Below are 15,282 nucleotides of genomic sequence, written 5' to 3'. Positions count from 1 at the left end.
ATTTTAGTCTTGTAGCTAGATATTTCAATCTTGAATAAAAAGAGCATGTGTGTATGTGTGTCAGAGTGCATATATTGCTAACCGGCAGAGTTTGATTCTGTGATGTGAGACTCCAGGGGATTAGCCATGCTCTCACATTACCGACAGTACTGGACTGGAAAATGAGAAACCATGCCATGATTTTGTCTACTGTGGGGTGCATACACAAATGCACACATCCCACTAAATAAATGCCCACAAGCAAGTACACACACAATTATTTTTGTCCAATGCAAATTTTGTATGTGTACAATAGCTTCAATATCTAGTAATATAATTACAAGATTTTAGCAATTCAAACAATTTGCCACTTTGAATAATCTATTACCAAAGCATAAAGAAAAAACATGGGTGCGTATTTCATATTATGTACTGACAAACACATTTAGAGTATTGTGTCATGAACAATGTGAGGACTCGTTTACTGAGAAGAGGTTGCTCATTGAAATTCTCTCCTCTACCTACAAAAAGCAAAACACTGAAGGCAGAGACAGAGGGAGAAACAGAGATGCTGGAAGTTGGAGAGTGAGTGTACCAAGTTTCAAAAATGAAAAAACACATGTGTAGTTATTACGTTGGGATTGCCCAAGACAATAGGAGACATAAGACCTTTCATTTGATGAGTTCAATCGGGCATAAGACAAGTAGATGACAATGACTTTCTCAGAGCAATGAGCTTTTGAGGACAGCCGAAGCGGGAGTTCTCCAAGTGTAATCGCCATGACTAAGCTAGTGACAACTGTTTTCTCTCGTTTATGACAACATCATGGGGGCGCTGGAACATTCTAGTAATGTGATATGGCATGGAGCCAGTGCCCAGACTCTTGGGGCTAAGATTTTGTGTACTAAATGTACACAAATTAGTGTCACTTTTAAGAATTTTGCCTCCAGGCTAATCATGTTGATGATGAGGTTTTAGTTATTGTCTTAAAACGATTCTCACTTCTAAATCTAAATGAAAAGCTTTGCATTCACTTGCTTGTGCACATGCTCATCTGTGTGCTGAGACACATGCCTTAGTGTATGACAGCTACCAGTGCATATGTATGTGTTTTTGTGTGTGTGATGCAGACTGATAATGGCCCTGTGGGTGAATGCCATTGGCAGACAACCCGCATTTCATGAATACGCAATGGACTACTTTTATCAAAAGTTTTCCTTCAAAAAAGATTCAAGGACAAATATTTTAAGACAATGTATGGAGGTGAAAGTAGTTTTATTTTTGTTTTGATATAGCTGGTTAGATGCAATTTCGCAGTAATTCAGGCGGTCCTAATGCCTCAGATCTGACTAGAATCAACTTCTGCCACATCTAGAGTTCCTGTCAACCGATGTAGATCAATAAGCTGAGCATGTCTGATATGAAGGATGGTGTCGAAGGTTCCCTGCAGTTCTCATCCTCCCTCCAAAAACTCCAAAAACAGTAACCAAAATGGCCAATTGTGTATTAAAAAATTAGTCTGTTCATATGTAGAGGTTTGTTTTTAGCAAAAAGCTGCAGCTTCATATTTAACCTCCTTTCTTTGTGTAATAGTGTTATTACAAGACTGTACAGATTGACTTTTCTATTATTTTTGTATCTAGATGATAACAATCTGAATCTGTAAACAGATTGAACAGATGAAAGACACTGGCATAAGCAATTGGGTCTGACAACTGGAAATGTGCATATTCAGAAGCAGATACTGTAGCTATGGATAAAGTTTCTCAAAGCCAGACTCTTTAATGTTACTAAAAAATAGTGCTAGAAAAGGACAATTAGCAAAGACATACTGTAAAATAGAACAGCAGCTTCTAGCAGAATACTTCTTAATGCTATATGTTTTTCTTATTTTCTGTTTTGCTGTTGTGTATTCTTTTCAACATATATGCTTTAACACCCGATTTTGTGTAATTTAAAAAGATGTAATTGAATTTATAGCTTGAAGTGTTGCAGTGCACATAAAGGTGGGACATGGGATGACTGAGAAAACCTTGAATGATCCTGAATAAACTCAATGGATGAAAAGAGGAAGAGGACATAAAAGATCAAATAAAGAAACACTATTGTACAAGACTCGTACCATAGCCCGCGATGTCTGAACTTGACTGTGAACACAACTGCTAGAATGACTTGAGTCTGGTTTGTGTTGTGATCAGTGTCTGGCAGACTATCTGCCTTCTCTGAGAGATTACATAGCAACGGGCTGCTGAGAGTCTCAGAGCGTCTAATTGAAAACCCAGAGAAATCCCAGCAACACAGTAGTCACAATAAAAGCTCCCCGAAGAATAACAGGTATTAGCCTTGTCCATATTACAGCATGCCTGCTGATACAAGCTGGGTAGCAGCACGGAATCAGAGCATCTGGGTGTAGCAGCACTGAAGGATAAAGATACGTGCAACGCAGACAAGGGAAAATAATCGCCTTTACTACTTATCTGTCCATGTGGGAAATAGCATAGCTATACCTGTCTGACCTGTATTCTGTGAAAAGACTGGAATACAAGGCCAGACAAATCAAAAAGGGTGTTCACATGTTCCCTACAAAAAGAGCAGGGAAGTCAAGTGTATGCTCGTGACTACACTGTGTACGTCTATGTCAATGCAGTATATGGTACAGAGGCTACTTTGCAGGCTGTGACTAAATACATGTTTTTATCAACTTATACAGTTATTCAGCTTTGTTGGTGCTAATTCAAATCCAATGCTGCCGATTCTTTGCAGTGGTTTCCCAACACTGAGACGATGGAATGAAAAAGGAAGAACCATATAAAAGAAAATAAAGGGTAGAGATGGAAAAGGGCTTAAGATGAGATTAGTTGTTCTTGTGTGTGAGACGAGAGACAGAAAACAAGCACACAAAAAGATAAACAAGGGGCTCATGTGGGGCTTCGGGGATGTCCTTTCATTCTCTGAGATGCTAGGCTGACTTTTATCCTGCTTGTTCTTATACTATTACTACTTCACAGTGGACACGCTGCACAAACTTTACACTTTAAATCATATCCTAAAGGAGAGCAATAATCTTGGACAAGACTAACTCATTGTAATAGGAATCAAAGATACAAAGTTTTTTTTTTTTTACAGAGGTAAAGGGTGACAGAATATGGGGTATTTTCCTTTTTAGGAAGCTGGTATTTGGCTGATATTATGGTCCCATTTTTAATTATGTGTGGCATTTTGACAAAGGCATTTTATCAACCCAAAGATGTTTTGCAAGTTTTGCGAGTTTTGCAAAATATCTATCTTTGTTGCAACAAATTCCAGCGGCTGTTTCAGAAGCTATAAACATATTTAGATCCATTATTGATGAGCACCTACTCTGATTGGCTCATGTGTGTGGCCTCCACATTAACCTCCAGCTAATAGGAACACAATCTAATATTTAATGCATTTTGCTTTATGCCACAGCTTTACTAAAGTTATGGTTTATCTGTTTTATCAGTGTCTTTTTCATTGATTCATTTCTCATAACCTATCTTTCAATTATACAATTTGTGATGTTGACCTTAACATGTATAAACATGTGGTAAAATGTTTTTTCTTTGTATTTCCTTTTTTACGCTGACTGTGCTTTAGCTTTGTTTTATCATTTATTATGCCATGTATTTTAATGTATTAGATGTATTTTTATATCAAATAGCTAAAAATAAGTAAAAAAAAAAATCAATAGATAATTTTTAAAAGGAGTTTTAAAAACGACAACACAAAGAAATAATGTAAATTTAGTTTGCAGTTAAAAAGCACTCTTCCAAAATCCCGCTTTGCTCCTCAATGGGTTGCAATGCAAATTCCATCACCAGAAGCTGATAAATGGTCTGCACTTACACTTTTCTATCTTACTGGTACCCAAAGCACTTTACAGTGCTTCTCATTCACCCATTCCCATTCACACTCACACACCGATGGGGGAGCTGCTATGCAGCTGGCCTACACTCACCAGGAGCAACTAAGTTGGGTTTCAGTGTCTTGCTCAAGGACACATCAGCATGCTCCACTTTCGCCCTGTGAACATATATAAAACTGAGGGTTATGTACGCTCTATGCTCTATATGCTCTCACACACACACTTATATTGTGTAGTAAATTTAATTAGAAATGCATAAAATTGCAAACATGCTGTGGTCTGACAAATTATTCTCTAGTCTGATGAGACAAAATGAATCCCTTTGGGCAGAACTCCATGCACTGGCGGATACCACTTCTACGGTGAACCATGTTGGTGGCAGCATCATACTATTGATAGGCTTTTAAGAGACAGCAATAAATGGAGCCAAATACAAAATAGTGAAGAAAACCTACTGCAGAGTGCCAACAACATGACATAGAGGTTATGGTTCATCTTTTAGTATGTTAATGACCTGATGTGTGCAGCTGAGACACAGATAGTTGCTTTAGTATAGGTCCGACTGCCCTTGAATGGCAGATTCAAGACTTAAACTGCGTAGAACATCTGTGGAGACACTCGAAGATGGTAATTCACACACAGGCTGCCCATTGATTCTAATGGAGCTTAATGGGATATGCCAGAAATAATGGGTTGAATTGCCTAAATCCAGGTGTGCAAAACCTGTAGAGACTTATCCAAAAAAGCTGTAATTGCAGCCAAATAAACTTATTTTGAATTACGGGTCTGAATATTTTCGTAAATATCTATTTCAGTTCCAACAAGATGGAGATCAGACTAGGACTGTTACGGGAAAATGTAATTTAGTATTCCTGTGGATGCTAGAGTCATAGCACAAATTATAACAAGACTGAATAAGCACATATTTAAATCACTGAACACATGGTTGTTACTCAAAAGAGATACCTGAACACCTGGCATTGCTATCCTCCCTGCATTTCCTAAGAGGCCAAATACCAGCCTAAGCCTAAAACAAATACAGTTCTTAAAACAGGACTGCAGAAACAGAAACAGGAATGCACTGTAAACCATCACTTGATACATATATCAGTGGCCATATAAAACAGAAAAAAAAACTATTTGTATCATAAATAAGAGGATGATAGTTTTAGATGAGGGAAAGTGCCCTCACATTTTATCACATATCAAATATGTACAGATGAGAAGCACAAAGGAGAGCTAGGTATTAGTGATTGTTGCCTGAGCACCTCCATAAGTTTTATCTGATCAGTAATAATTTTTCAGGGACTCAGAGCTTTTTCTCAGCCTAGAGAATTTGCAAAAAAAATAATCACAGAAATAAATTTGCCACTTATATGTATGCCACCTTTCACAAATTGACGATAACAATTATTAAAGATTTGTAAAAATATATATTAGTTGTAATCAATAGTAAGAAATAGTTGGAGAATATTACCTGAAAATGCAATTTTAGTTAGTGATGTGTTAACCAGATATTAACCAGTGGATGAAGGGAGATGCCATTCTATTTGTTTTTTAAATAATATGAAACAGCATACTAGGATTATATTTTAGTAACACGGCTCTGTCACGAGGGAAGGGGGAAGATCTGTTTTGGGTTATGCAGTTTCTTTGTTTTATTTTATATATTTGTAGACATTGTAGTATATTGAATATTTATGCACAAGGACCAGATGCTCTGTGTTTAGTGTTTATAGCAAAATGCAAATTTCCAAAATTCAACAAAAGATTAACATTAAAATGGATGGCATTTTATACAATAAATAATGTAAGGTAATGGTATAATGGAAATGATAAGGTTACTATAAACATTTTGAATAATTTAAGTGATACACATGCATCCATACAAATCATATCTAAATTTGACTGCTCAAATTTTTACTATACAGAGAGGTTTTTGAGGGCCAAAAGAGCCAGCTCATATTGCTCATCCAAGATGAATGATCTTGCACAAAAAGAGAGAATTCAGACTAAATCTTAGTATGAAAATGTCTAAAGAAAGCTCTAATCAGCAGGAGGCTACGTTTAAGGCTTTTGATACATAATAACATCAGTAGATCAAAGGCCCACTAAAGGGTACATAATCACCTTGCGGACCAGCGATTTACTATTACAACCACACCCTTGAATCTCTACCATCCTGACAAACAATAACAATTGCATTGGTGGCAGAGAGCTGCTGCGATGCTATCGCTTGTACACATCAATTCCCAGATCTGCCCTCTCATTGGAGGAGAAGGAGGAAATCCTCATCTTAAATCCCACAATCATTAGCATAAATCACAGCTGCAATTAAAACCTCGTTTATCTTAATTACTGAACTAATGAGACGAGTCCCGCAGGACTGAGCCGAGCTCTCCGAGGACACTCAGGGCAAGGAGCAGGAAGGCAAGAGCAGTGTCATGCAGAGTCACACTTAAGTCTGCAAACAAGAACGCCCTCACTCTAATCTGACTCTAGCTCAACACATGAGCCTGGATAGACACAGTCATATGTGCAGATACAAATGTACAGGCATATGCACAAACACACACACACGCACACAAAAAAAACACCACTAACTCAAAAAAAGAAGGAAAAAAATTATCATCTGACAACCTTACCCTCCCACCTTTATCTCCTGGCACTGCATCACCCTTCAACTTCCATTATCTATCAAAGTTATAATGATTTTATCAAGCCTACAGACTCCATCTCCATAAGGGCTTAGTGTGTTGCTATAACTCTTGATTTTGCAATGACTGGGAATACATCGCACCACCTAATTAATGTCTTTTTAATGCTCTTCTCCTCTAGAGCTTAACTCAGCCCTTCAACTTCACAACAAACACACCACACAACACTACAACATGTGGCAGCAGATGGTAAGTAAGACTGAGTAGGTGTGTGCACTGAACGGGAGCAGAGTTTTTATTGTGAGCTCCATGAAAAAGTGCACTAGGGCTGTGGACACTTGTGTCCAAAGTGTAACATAATCAAGCACACACACGTACAAATGATACATGACTGCACACATGTATGCACACAAATGCAGGGTCAAATTCCTTTGCTCATCAGTGAGGTCAGGCAGTGACTCAGCAGATGGCAGAACAATGAATATCTTCATCACCAAAATTCCCCTGGTGCACCAGACTTATCAAGCAGTGCCAGCCCTTATCAGCCAGCTGGCAATACTGGAGGCACCAATGTCCTTCCCTTCAGGCCATTCGGGGCTTGACAGGGGGCATGCAGAGTTTAAAGGATAGAGGCCACACACGGCTTTAATCCTCCCAGTCGGTGTTTCTTTTCACCACACTGATCAATTTTTCAGTTCTGAAGGATCTTGAAGTGATTGCTCGTCCTTGAGGATTGAGCGTTGATTGTGGTCAAAATAATCACCTTACGGGAATTATTAAAACACTATTATAACATGCATAGACCGCAGAGTCAAAAGTGTTCGATCTTTATAGCAATATAAAGTTTGGTAGGAAAGGTTAGCAAAAGGAGGGCTAAATCTTATAGACACTTGGCCATATTGATATCACATGTCGATGTCAGGTGAATAATAGTTATGTATGACAAAAACAATTTAATTCCAGTACCCAGATTGAATGAGAATGAATGAGTTAATTGATACTGACATTACTGTCAATGATGAATTACAGCCATAAAGATAAAATATTACCACTTTAAAATAAAGAAGGGAAATAAAATGATTTATTTTGCATTCATTTCACCATCTGACCTTTGTGTCTACAACTTTAACACCATGAATCCAGTGGATGCAACATACCCGTAGCTCATACAACAGTAATTTAAATGCTTGTCATTCTCATGTTACTGAGCGGCGTTAATTTGACTAACGCTTATTCATTTCCAAACTTACTGTGTGTAGGATAAGCTGATTAAGGGCTAAACATGACAGGTTGCATTAATCCGAATATCAATCTGACAGAATCCAGTTAAAATTAAAACACAGTAGTGAACTCAATGTTTTCCTTTAAAGAGTAGGTCCATTTCCCTCTGTGAGCCTGTAGTACCTTCTCCCCACCTATTTTATTTTATTTTTTTACCCACTTCAGTGTAGCCACAGTCTATTTGTGTACGTTAAACACAAACGAAACCTATGTGAGTTTCATGGGATTGCAAAATAAGGTACTTTTTATGCAATGACTAAGGTCAGTGCTAAGTGTCCTAGAGAGTGTACTGGCAGGTTTTCAGTTCAAATTTTCAGACCACTTAAGTGTACTGACGTGTCATTAGGCTAACCTGCTATACCTTCAAAGGTCAAGACTGGTAGTGAGTAAACACTAAGGTTCAGCAGGGATAGACACACAAAACCCACAAAAGCAATATTACAACAATCACTTTATGGGTTTCCCTGCACAATTTCTCTCATTAAAAGTTTGTTCAACTGATTTTTTTCATCCAGCAAATGTTACCCAGATTTGGAATTGTTTATGTGTTTTCATGTAATTACATTGATAAGGTTAAAGGCCTGTCTAATAGAGATAAATGCAAGATGGGAATCAACAAACAAATCTAACTTAGAGCCCTGTGACCCAAGGTCAATCTGTCCATCACGTTTCGTGAAAATCTGGTCATGAGTTTTAAAGATATACTCCTGGCAGACAGACAGACAAAGTAACTGGCAGGCACAAATGTCACATCCTTGGCAAGAGCTCACTTCAGCAGCATTAAGGCAGGATCACTGCTACAGCCTTATCAGCACCATGCAAACTTTAACTTCCTCTTGTCTTCTTTAAAGTAAAACTCTGCAGCATAATAACACTGACTCAAGCTGTGAATTTTAGGAGATCCAATATGGCAGTCATAACAGACACTTTGCCTCAGTCACTGTACCCAAACTTCTTGTATGACCCAAGAAATAATGTAAATGAACCAACACAAGCAGGTAATAACAGAAATTCATGAGACACCCCACCCCCTTTATTAGAAGGTAAAATTTGTCACCCTTTTAAATCATAATCCTGTTTTGATGGCATGAGCCAACATATGAATGATAACAAAAAATGAAATCTGACTTCTACAAAACTGCACCAAACACTGATTAATAAGTGCTTGCAGCCAAGCCTATTCTCCAATTCTGAGGTGCTGCTCTCTGCTGTTATTGACTGTTATGCTTGATGAGACTTGTCTATTATTGCTGTGGGATTATGATAAGAAGTGATCGATTCCCCTCTCTAGGCTGTGGATGTCAGATTGATTATGCAACTCAGACCTGAGATGATTGTGTAGCCGATGCCTCTTGGTTGACCAAGATCCGAGTCAATGGCTGTTATCTTCCGCACTTCGTACCCCTGCAGAGAAACACACAAAACATACTGTATAAGCTGCATGTAATCCTCAGTCACATATTTAGTATTTCTACAGTGGTTTCCAATGACAGGAAACCTTGTATCACAGTAAACAGCTACTGGCTAATAAAATAATCCTATTTATATTTTATGGTATTTGGCTGCTATGTGAACAAAATTATGTTTGTGGCCTTTACAAGCACTGTAGTTAAACACTGGATAGAAAAAAATCCAGTAAAATCTTAATAAAAAGAAAGGCAAATTACCAACAATTTTATTTCATCATGGAATGTGTTATTAGCATTTCTTTGGGGATTTTTTCTTCATCCCTTCTTTCAAAGCTCTCCAGCTGCACCAGTGAATTTACAACTCAACACAACCACAGGATGATGGAAAAAAAACATAAAAAAGAGAGTGAGAGTGAGAGAGAAAGCCATTTGGATATTTGGAAAGTCTTTGATCCGCTGAGTTTTCTCCGTGGTCGTGCCACAATCAAATACAGTGGTGATAGTTAAAAACCCCTGTGCTGCAGTGAGAGATGAACAGACCCTCCCTACTTTCCAGTTTCCTTCCTTCTCTCCTCTTTCCACACTTTGTCCCTACCCCACTCTTCCTGTACCTCTCTCACTCACATCCAGGCAAGCGGCATCCCATTGATCCTGCAAATTGTGTCTAAGATGTTTATGCTCCATTTCTGCCAGAGCATCTCCTGTCATTGACCAATTACATCAGAATCAATTACAAGCCTTTTAGAGAGACTGATTCACACAAATCACGAACTGAGAGTGAAACACACACACACACACACACACACACACACACGATATAGAGACAGACTAAGAGAGAAATAAGAGACAGAGAAAGCGAGTGAGGAGAAGTGATGCTGAAGTAATATGAGCAATATTCTTGAGCTGTCCACACAAGTGGAATTTGTTCAATCAACCGTCAAAGACACAATCTCCCCTCCTCCTACACTGGCACATCTTCCCAAACACGAACCTAGCACCCTCTCCCCTTCCTCATCGTTTCTTGCTATACAGTGCATTACCCCCCCCCAACCCATTCTCTTTTTCTCTTCATTGATTTGACAGCCAAATTGTGTTTGTCCTAGAAGAGGCTTAAACGTCAGTCTAAGCAGCATGGATTCACAGCTATAACAGCTAAAACCTTGCCCTGAGATTTTATCTAAAAACAACAACCAAAAAAAAAAAAAAAAAATATATATATATATATATATATATATATATATATATATATATATATATTTTTTTTTTTTTTTTTTCTACTCTATTGTCAAGGTTTTCTATGGATGGCAGGTTGACCAGCTAGTGAGAAAGAGAAAGGCAGACATGGAGAAACAAACAGAAGCAGCCAACAGAGATAGACACAAATGGAGGGGATTTGTTTGTGTGTACGTGTGTGCATACTCACACCTTTGAGAAATGACCTATGAGAGGGATCTAAGTTTGATATTCCTTTACGTGTAAATGTCATGGGCCTTGAGAACAGTTGACACACTTTCAGTCACTGTACGCCCTCAGCTTATCACAGCCAAACACTGCCTAATGGAAATGACACGTCTGTTAGAATACCACATCAGGGCATCGAAAATGTGTGTGTGAGCACAAGTGCTGCGGCACACTATATTTCTGTGTCTCACTCTGAGTGCTGTTGTTATCATAACTGTATCTGTTGTAGGGTCAAAGGAGCTCAGTAACAGATTTTAGGTGCATGCCTGGCGTGACCTTCTCTTACATGAAAGGATTATCCACTGCCCCCTACTGCTAGAGCAAGAGCTACAACATTCTCGGGCAGTATCACTAGAGCTTAAGTCTGCTCAGTGGCTGTGAGAAATCTGGAATTCAGTCAACAATGTCAACTCTGTGATCCAACATAATGCTGCACTTTCTAACTCATACCTCTTGATTCTTCATCTAACTTGGTGCATTACTTCACATCCTTTTGCTTTTTCTTGATTTACTCTGACACCTCTTCCTCTTTCTTTGTCCTCATCCCCCATCCCCACCCCTCTTCCTCCTGTTGTGACCTTCCTGGTGACAGTTGATGAATCAGATAGTCAGGGAGACACCGGGCGTGGACTCCGTTACGCCCCGTTAATATGCATGCAAATGTAGCACTTGACATTTCTGCTACTGTTGCTGGTTGCTGCAGCTGGTGACCAGAGCTGTGCGGGTGGGTGTTCAAGCTAGGGGGTGTGGGGTTGAGAGATTCAGGGGAGAGGCAGAATGAAAACTGAGAGTGAGAGAGAGAACAGAAATAAGGACAGACAGTATTATGCCCCTGTGTGTAATTCCCTCCCTACAAGTGGAAACATCAATAGCTGTACCATTAGCCACCTGGGAACAGAGTTTAGAGCACTGAGTCAGGGGAGGGAGTGTAATGGTGTACAGAAAAACAGGTATTTAATGTGTTACAATCTTACTAACTGCCCCACTGGTTCATACTGCATATGATACGAGTTCATACTTCATACACATCCAGCAGTATGAACACAAAAGGTAGCGTGGTGACTTAAATCCTACGGCCACAGTGACCTTTGCTTGAGGCTTTACATCCCTGAGGGAGGAGTGTAAATCTTCCACAGTAATTACAGTCTCTAACACCTTCAGTGCTGTATTTAGAGGTCCCGGGCCTGAATTTTGTTGTGTGTGTGGGTTACTGGGGGTTGGGGGCCTTGGGAGGAAGGTACAGTAGAGGGCTAAAACGACTTCTGCTTATAGTAACTCAGGTCTCTGTTTAACCTGTATTTCTTTTGCACCTGCTCCAAACATTTCCTGAATAATCAAAGAGAAGTGTGAACATGGGACAGGAGAAGCTGGATTTGAGGGATGTGTTGGAAAATAAGTTGTACATGCTGGCAACTGAGAGGGATGGGAGAAAAAGGAATTGATTACAGATTTCTGGGTTTCATATTAAAGCTGCATGAAGATAATGCAAATGTTGGCTGTGTGATGTCAGGTGGGATTGTGTTACTGACCAAGGGTACATCCTCCTCTATGTTGGTACTGTAGGGAAGATTGGTAAAAACAGGATCCATGTCCTGGACATCAGTGATGGTGATGGCTAAGTTGGCGAGTTGGGACAAGGGTCTCACTTTGTCTTGATCCTGATTGAGATGTAAACAAAATTCAAGGTTTTGCATGAGCATTATTTGACTGACATGTTGGTTTGGTGATAACATAGACCAAATATTTCTGTTAAGTTTGTACTGACCGTAGCATTGACAGTGAGCTGGTAGGCTGGGATTTTCTCGTAGTCCAGAGGTGTGGTGACGGTGACAGTGCCTCGGGCCCCATCGATGGCAAAGAAGAGAGAAGGTGGCTGGAAGGAGTAGAGAACGCTGCCTCCTGTGCCCTGGTCTGGATCTGTGGCATTTACCATAAACACTGTGCGTCCCACTGGTGTGTTCTGAAAGGCACATAAACGAAGACAGACACACAATCAGTAAACAAGTAATGGCAATGAGAACACGCCATTAGCAAAGTAGGCATGATAACAAATACATGACCTGATTTACACTGTGGTAGGATTGTTTTTTCATTATTACAAACAGAAATAGTCAGAATGAATACTAATAAGTAGCAACTAAACTTATGACCTTTGTGGTAACACAGAAACTTCAGAACCACAGGGGACAGTTTTAATTTTACATCATTTTTGAAACATAGTGTCCTATTTGTGAATGTGTGTATCCATCCCTTGTGGCTACTCCCCCATAACATCACTGGGATAAATCATAGCTATTAATGTTTGGCAAATGACAGGTGTTATGTTCTAATGATTTACCTTACTAGACACCAAGTCGACAAACAAGTACTATACTTTGAAAGAACACTGTCCTTCAAAGTAAAAATTTTATCACCAGTGACTCCCACCAACAAACCCAATCCGGCTTATTATACTACAATATCCAACTTATCAACAGAGTAACAGCAACTTCCACAAAATGCTTAGAACATGCTGCAGGAGGGGTTTCAAATATTGAGGACATTTTGTGTTTGCTTTGCAGCCCTTAAATGAAAGTCTTATTTACATTGTCGCTGAGCAGTTGTACTACAAATCAAGTCAAAACAATTTGAGCTGAACTTTCCTGATCACTTCCTGTGCACAGAGACAGTTTCAGAAGACTGACCATACCCAACTGGCAGCAGAGTTCAATTTGGAAACATTGTGGCAATATTTTCTGCTGCAGTTGCACTTTGTGACTCCCGCTGATAAAACAGATTTTACTCTTCAAAAGCTTTGGCCCAGGGCCTACCTCAGTTCAACTTCATGAGATTCCCATGTAGTAACACTCTCTCCTAGCACTAAACAATGTACTTCAGACTGTATGCATGTGTTGGCATATATGTATAGCTTAGACAGTACTTCGATGTTACACCAACATAACAGCAAAGTCAGACTGACTGCTTTCAACTACATGACATGAAAAAACAGTTGCTGCAGATCCTATAAACTTCTTTGGGATTTGTGTGTCACTCAGTTTCTCTTCCTTTGCTTTCTCCCATCATTAATGTGAATTTCTACGCATGCATGAGCACTGGTGGGAACTGGTTTGTCTAATCCAGTTAAGCCGGATTGCCACACGGGAACTGAAACACTGAAAGGGGAAAAAGGTCCAAGCAGTGTAGCTGGAGGGGCAGACGAGGAGAGCAACAGGTACTACAGGGCTCAGTCTCTCAACCCTAGAGTTGGAGCACTCCTTTGTGTCCTCTTATGAGACTGAGGTATTAAAAGTTGCTATATAACTTGTATCTTCTCATTTTAATTTTTCTTATACAAAATTGGTATTAAAGAACATAAATTGTCAGCAAGGTGCATGACCTTGCATGACCATGCAAAACATCTTAAAGCCTCTTTTTTTAAATTATTTTGAGTCTTAAATAGTTTCTTTGTGAAAGGTTTCAAAGGCAGTCTTTTCTGAAATGGCAGTTGTCCTCTTTTCCTGGTGTGTCTCTTCAACAATGGCAATCCAGTTTCCCAACACATGGGGTACTGTCTTCTACTGTCTTCTGGGGTACTGTCTACACAGAGAAACATGTTTGAGTAATAAAAATAAATTTTGCTTCTTTATGTTTAATTATTTATACTTGTTAATTGTATTACTAAAATATGTTCAAAAATATATTTTTAGATTTGATCAGATGCAGAATAAGTATTCAGATTTTTGTTAGCATATGAAACAACCACCTTCTTTATCATTTTTTTAATATTGTGTTCTTGGTTTTCTCTTGTACATTTAAGATCTTTCAACTTCTGTTTGTTTCCCCCCCTTATGTCTCTTTTGGTGTCTTGATCAATATTATTCTGGCATACCTAACTAGGCTTAACCACAAGTTTTGTGTCTCTTGGTCAGTCTGTCAGGTGGCCACATCTGCTTTGGTCTCTGAGAAGCTTTCCTGGGTAGCAGAATCTTACTGAAAGTTGCTGAGTGAAGGAACAGAATTACTAATCCACTTCTCAACCACAATAATGTGCACTTTAATAAACATCTAAGCTGCAATTCTCTGATATATTTATTATGCTTGTCAAACTGTCAGCTTACGAGTAAACTGGAAACACCTGTAAAAGTACCCACAGCCTACAGCATGATACTGGGGCACAGGCACAAATGAAATGGATAAAAATACCCCAAATCAAACTTGAGGTGAATTAATTAAATATCATTGCTTTTGCTTGTTTATGTATGTGCACTTGTGTACTGCATATGTGTCTGGCATTAGTTTCTGTTTTATCAACTTTGCTTTGATGTCAAGCAGGCAGTTTGATAGCTGAGCATTAGGTGAGTCTGTGTATGTGTGCACCTTTTTTTGGAAAGAGGCAGAGTAAATGTGGATGAGATCTGAATGTGTGTGGAGAAAAGTGTCTGATATGACGTATCCTTTCTGTACCCTAAAGCATGCCAGTTTCTATCTCTCTCTACACAGCAGCCTATGAAACAATGACTCATTATCACCACTCAGGGTTTAAAGCCACAAGCTTCTGAAAATAACGTCTCACACACACTTATTCCGAGACATAAACACACACACCAAATTTGATTTTCCAGATTTGAT

The 15,282-nt window shown here is 39.0% G+C and overlaps 1 protein-coding gene across 1 annotated transcript in view; it reads right to left on the bottom strand.

Moving 5' to 3' along the window:
- Positions 1 to 15,282, bottom strand: part of cdh23 (cadherin-related 23) — a 144,681-nt gene that overhangs the window by 71,199 nt on the left and 58,200 nt on the right. Inside the window, exons 7-9 of the mRNA XM_067526185.1 lie at positions 12,440 to 12,634; positions 12,204 to 12,332; positions 9,130 to 9,208 (exon numbers count right to left, since the gene is read on the bottom strand). Of these exons, the coding sequence (XP_067382286.1) occupies positions 9,130 to 9,208; positions 12,204 to 12,332; positions 12,440 to 12,634 (403 nt within the window). The remainder of the gene's footprint in view (positions 1 to 9,129; positions 9,209 to 12,203; positions 12,333 to 12,439; positions 12,635 to 15,282) is intronic.

The sequence above is a fragment of the Channa argus genome, chromosome 1, assembly GCF_033026475.1.
Source record: "Channa argus isolate prfri chromosome 1, Channa argus male v1.0, whole genome shotgun sequence".
NCBI lineage: Eukaryota > Metazoa > Chordata > Actinopteri > Anabantiformes > Channidae > Channa > Channa argus.
Note: the sequence above shows the minus strand (reverse complement) of the source record. Positions and strands in the feature narration are given on the sequence as shown.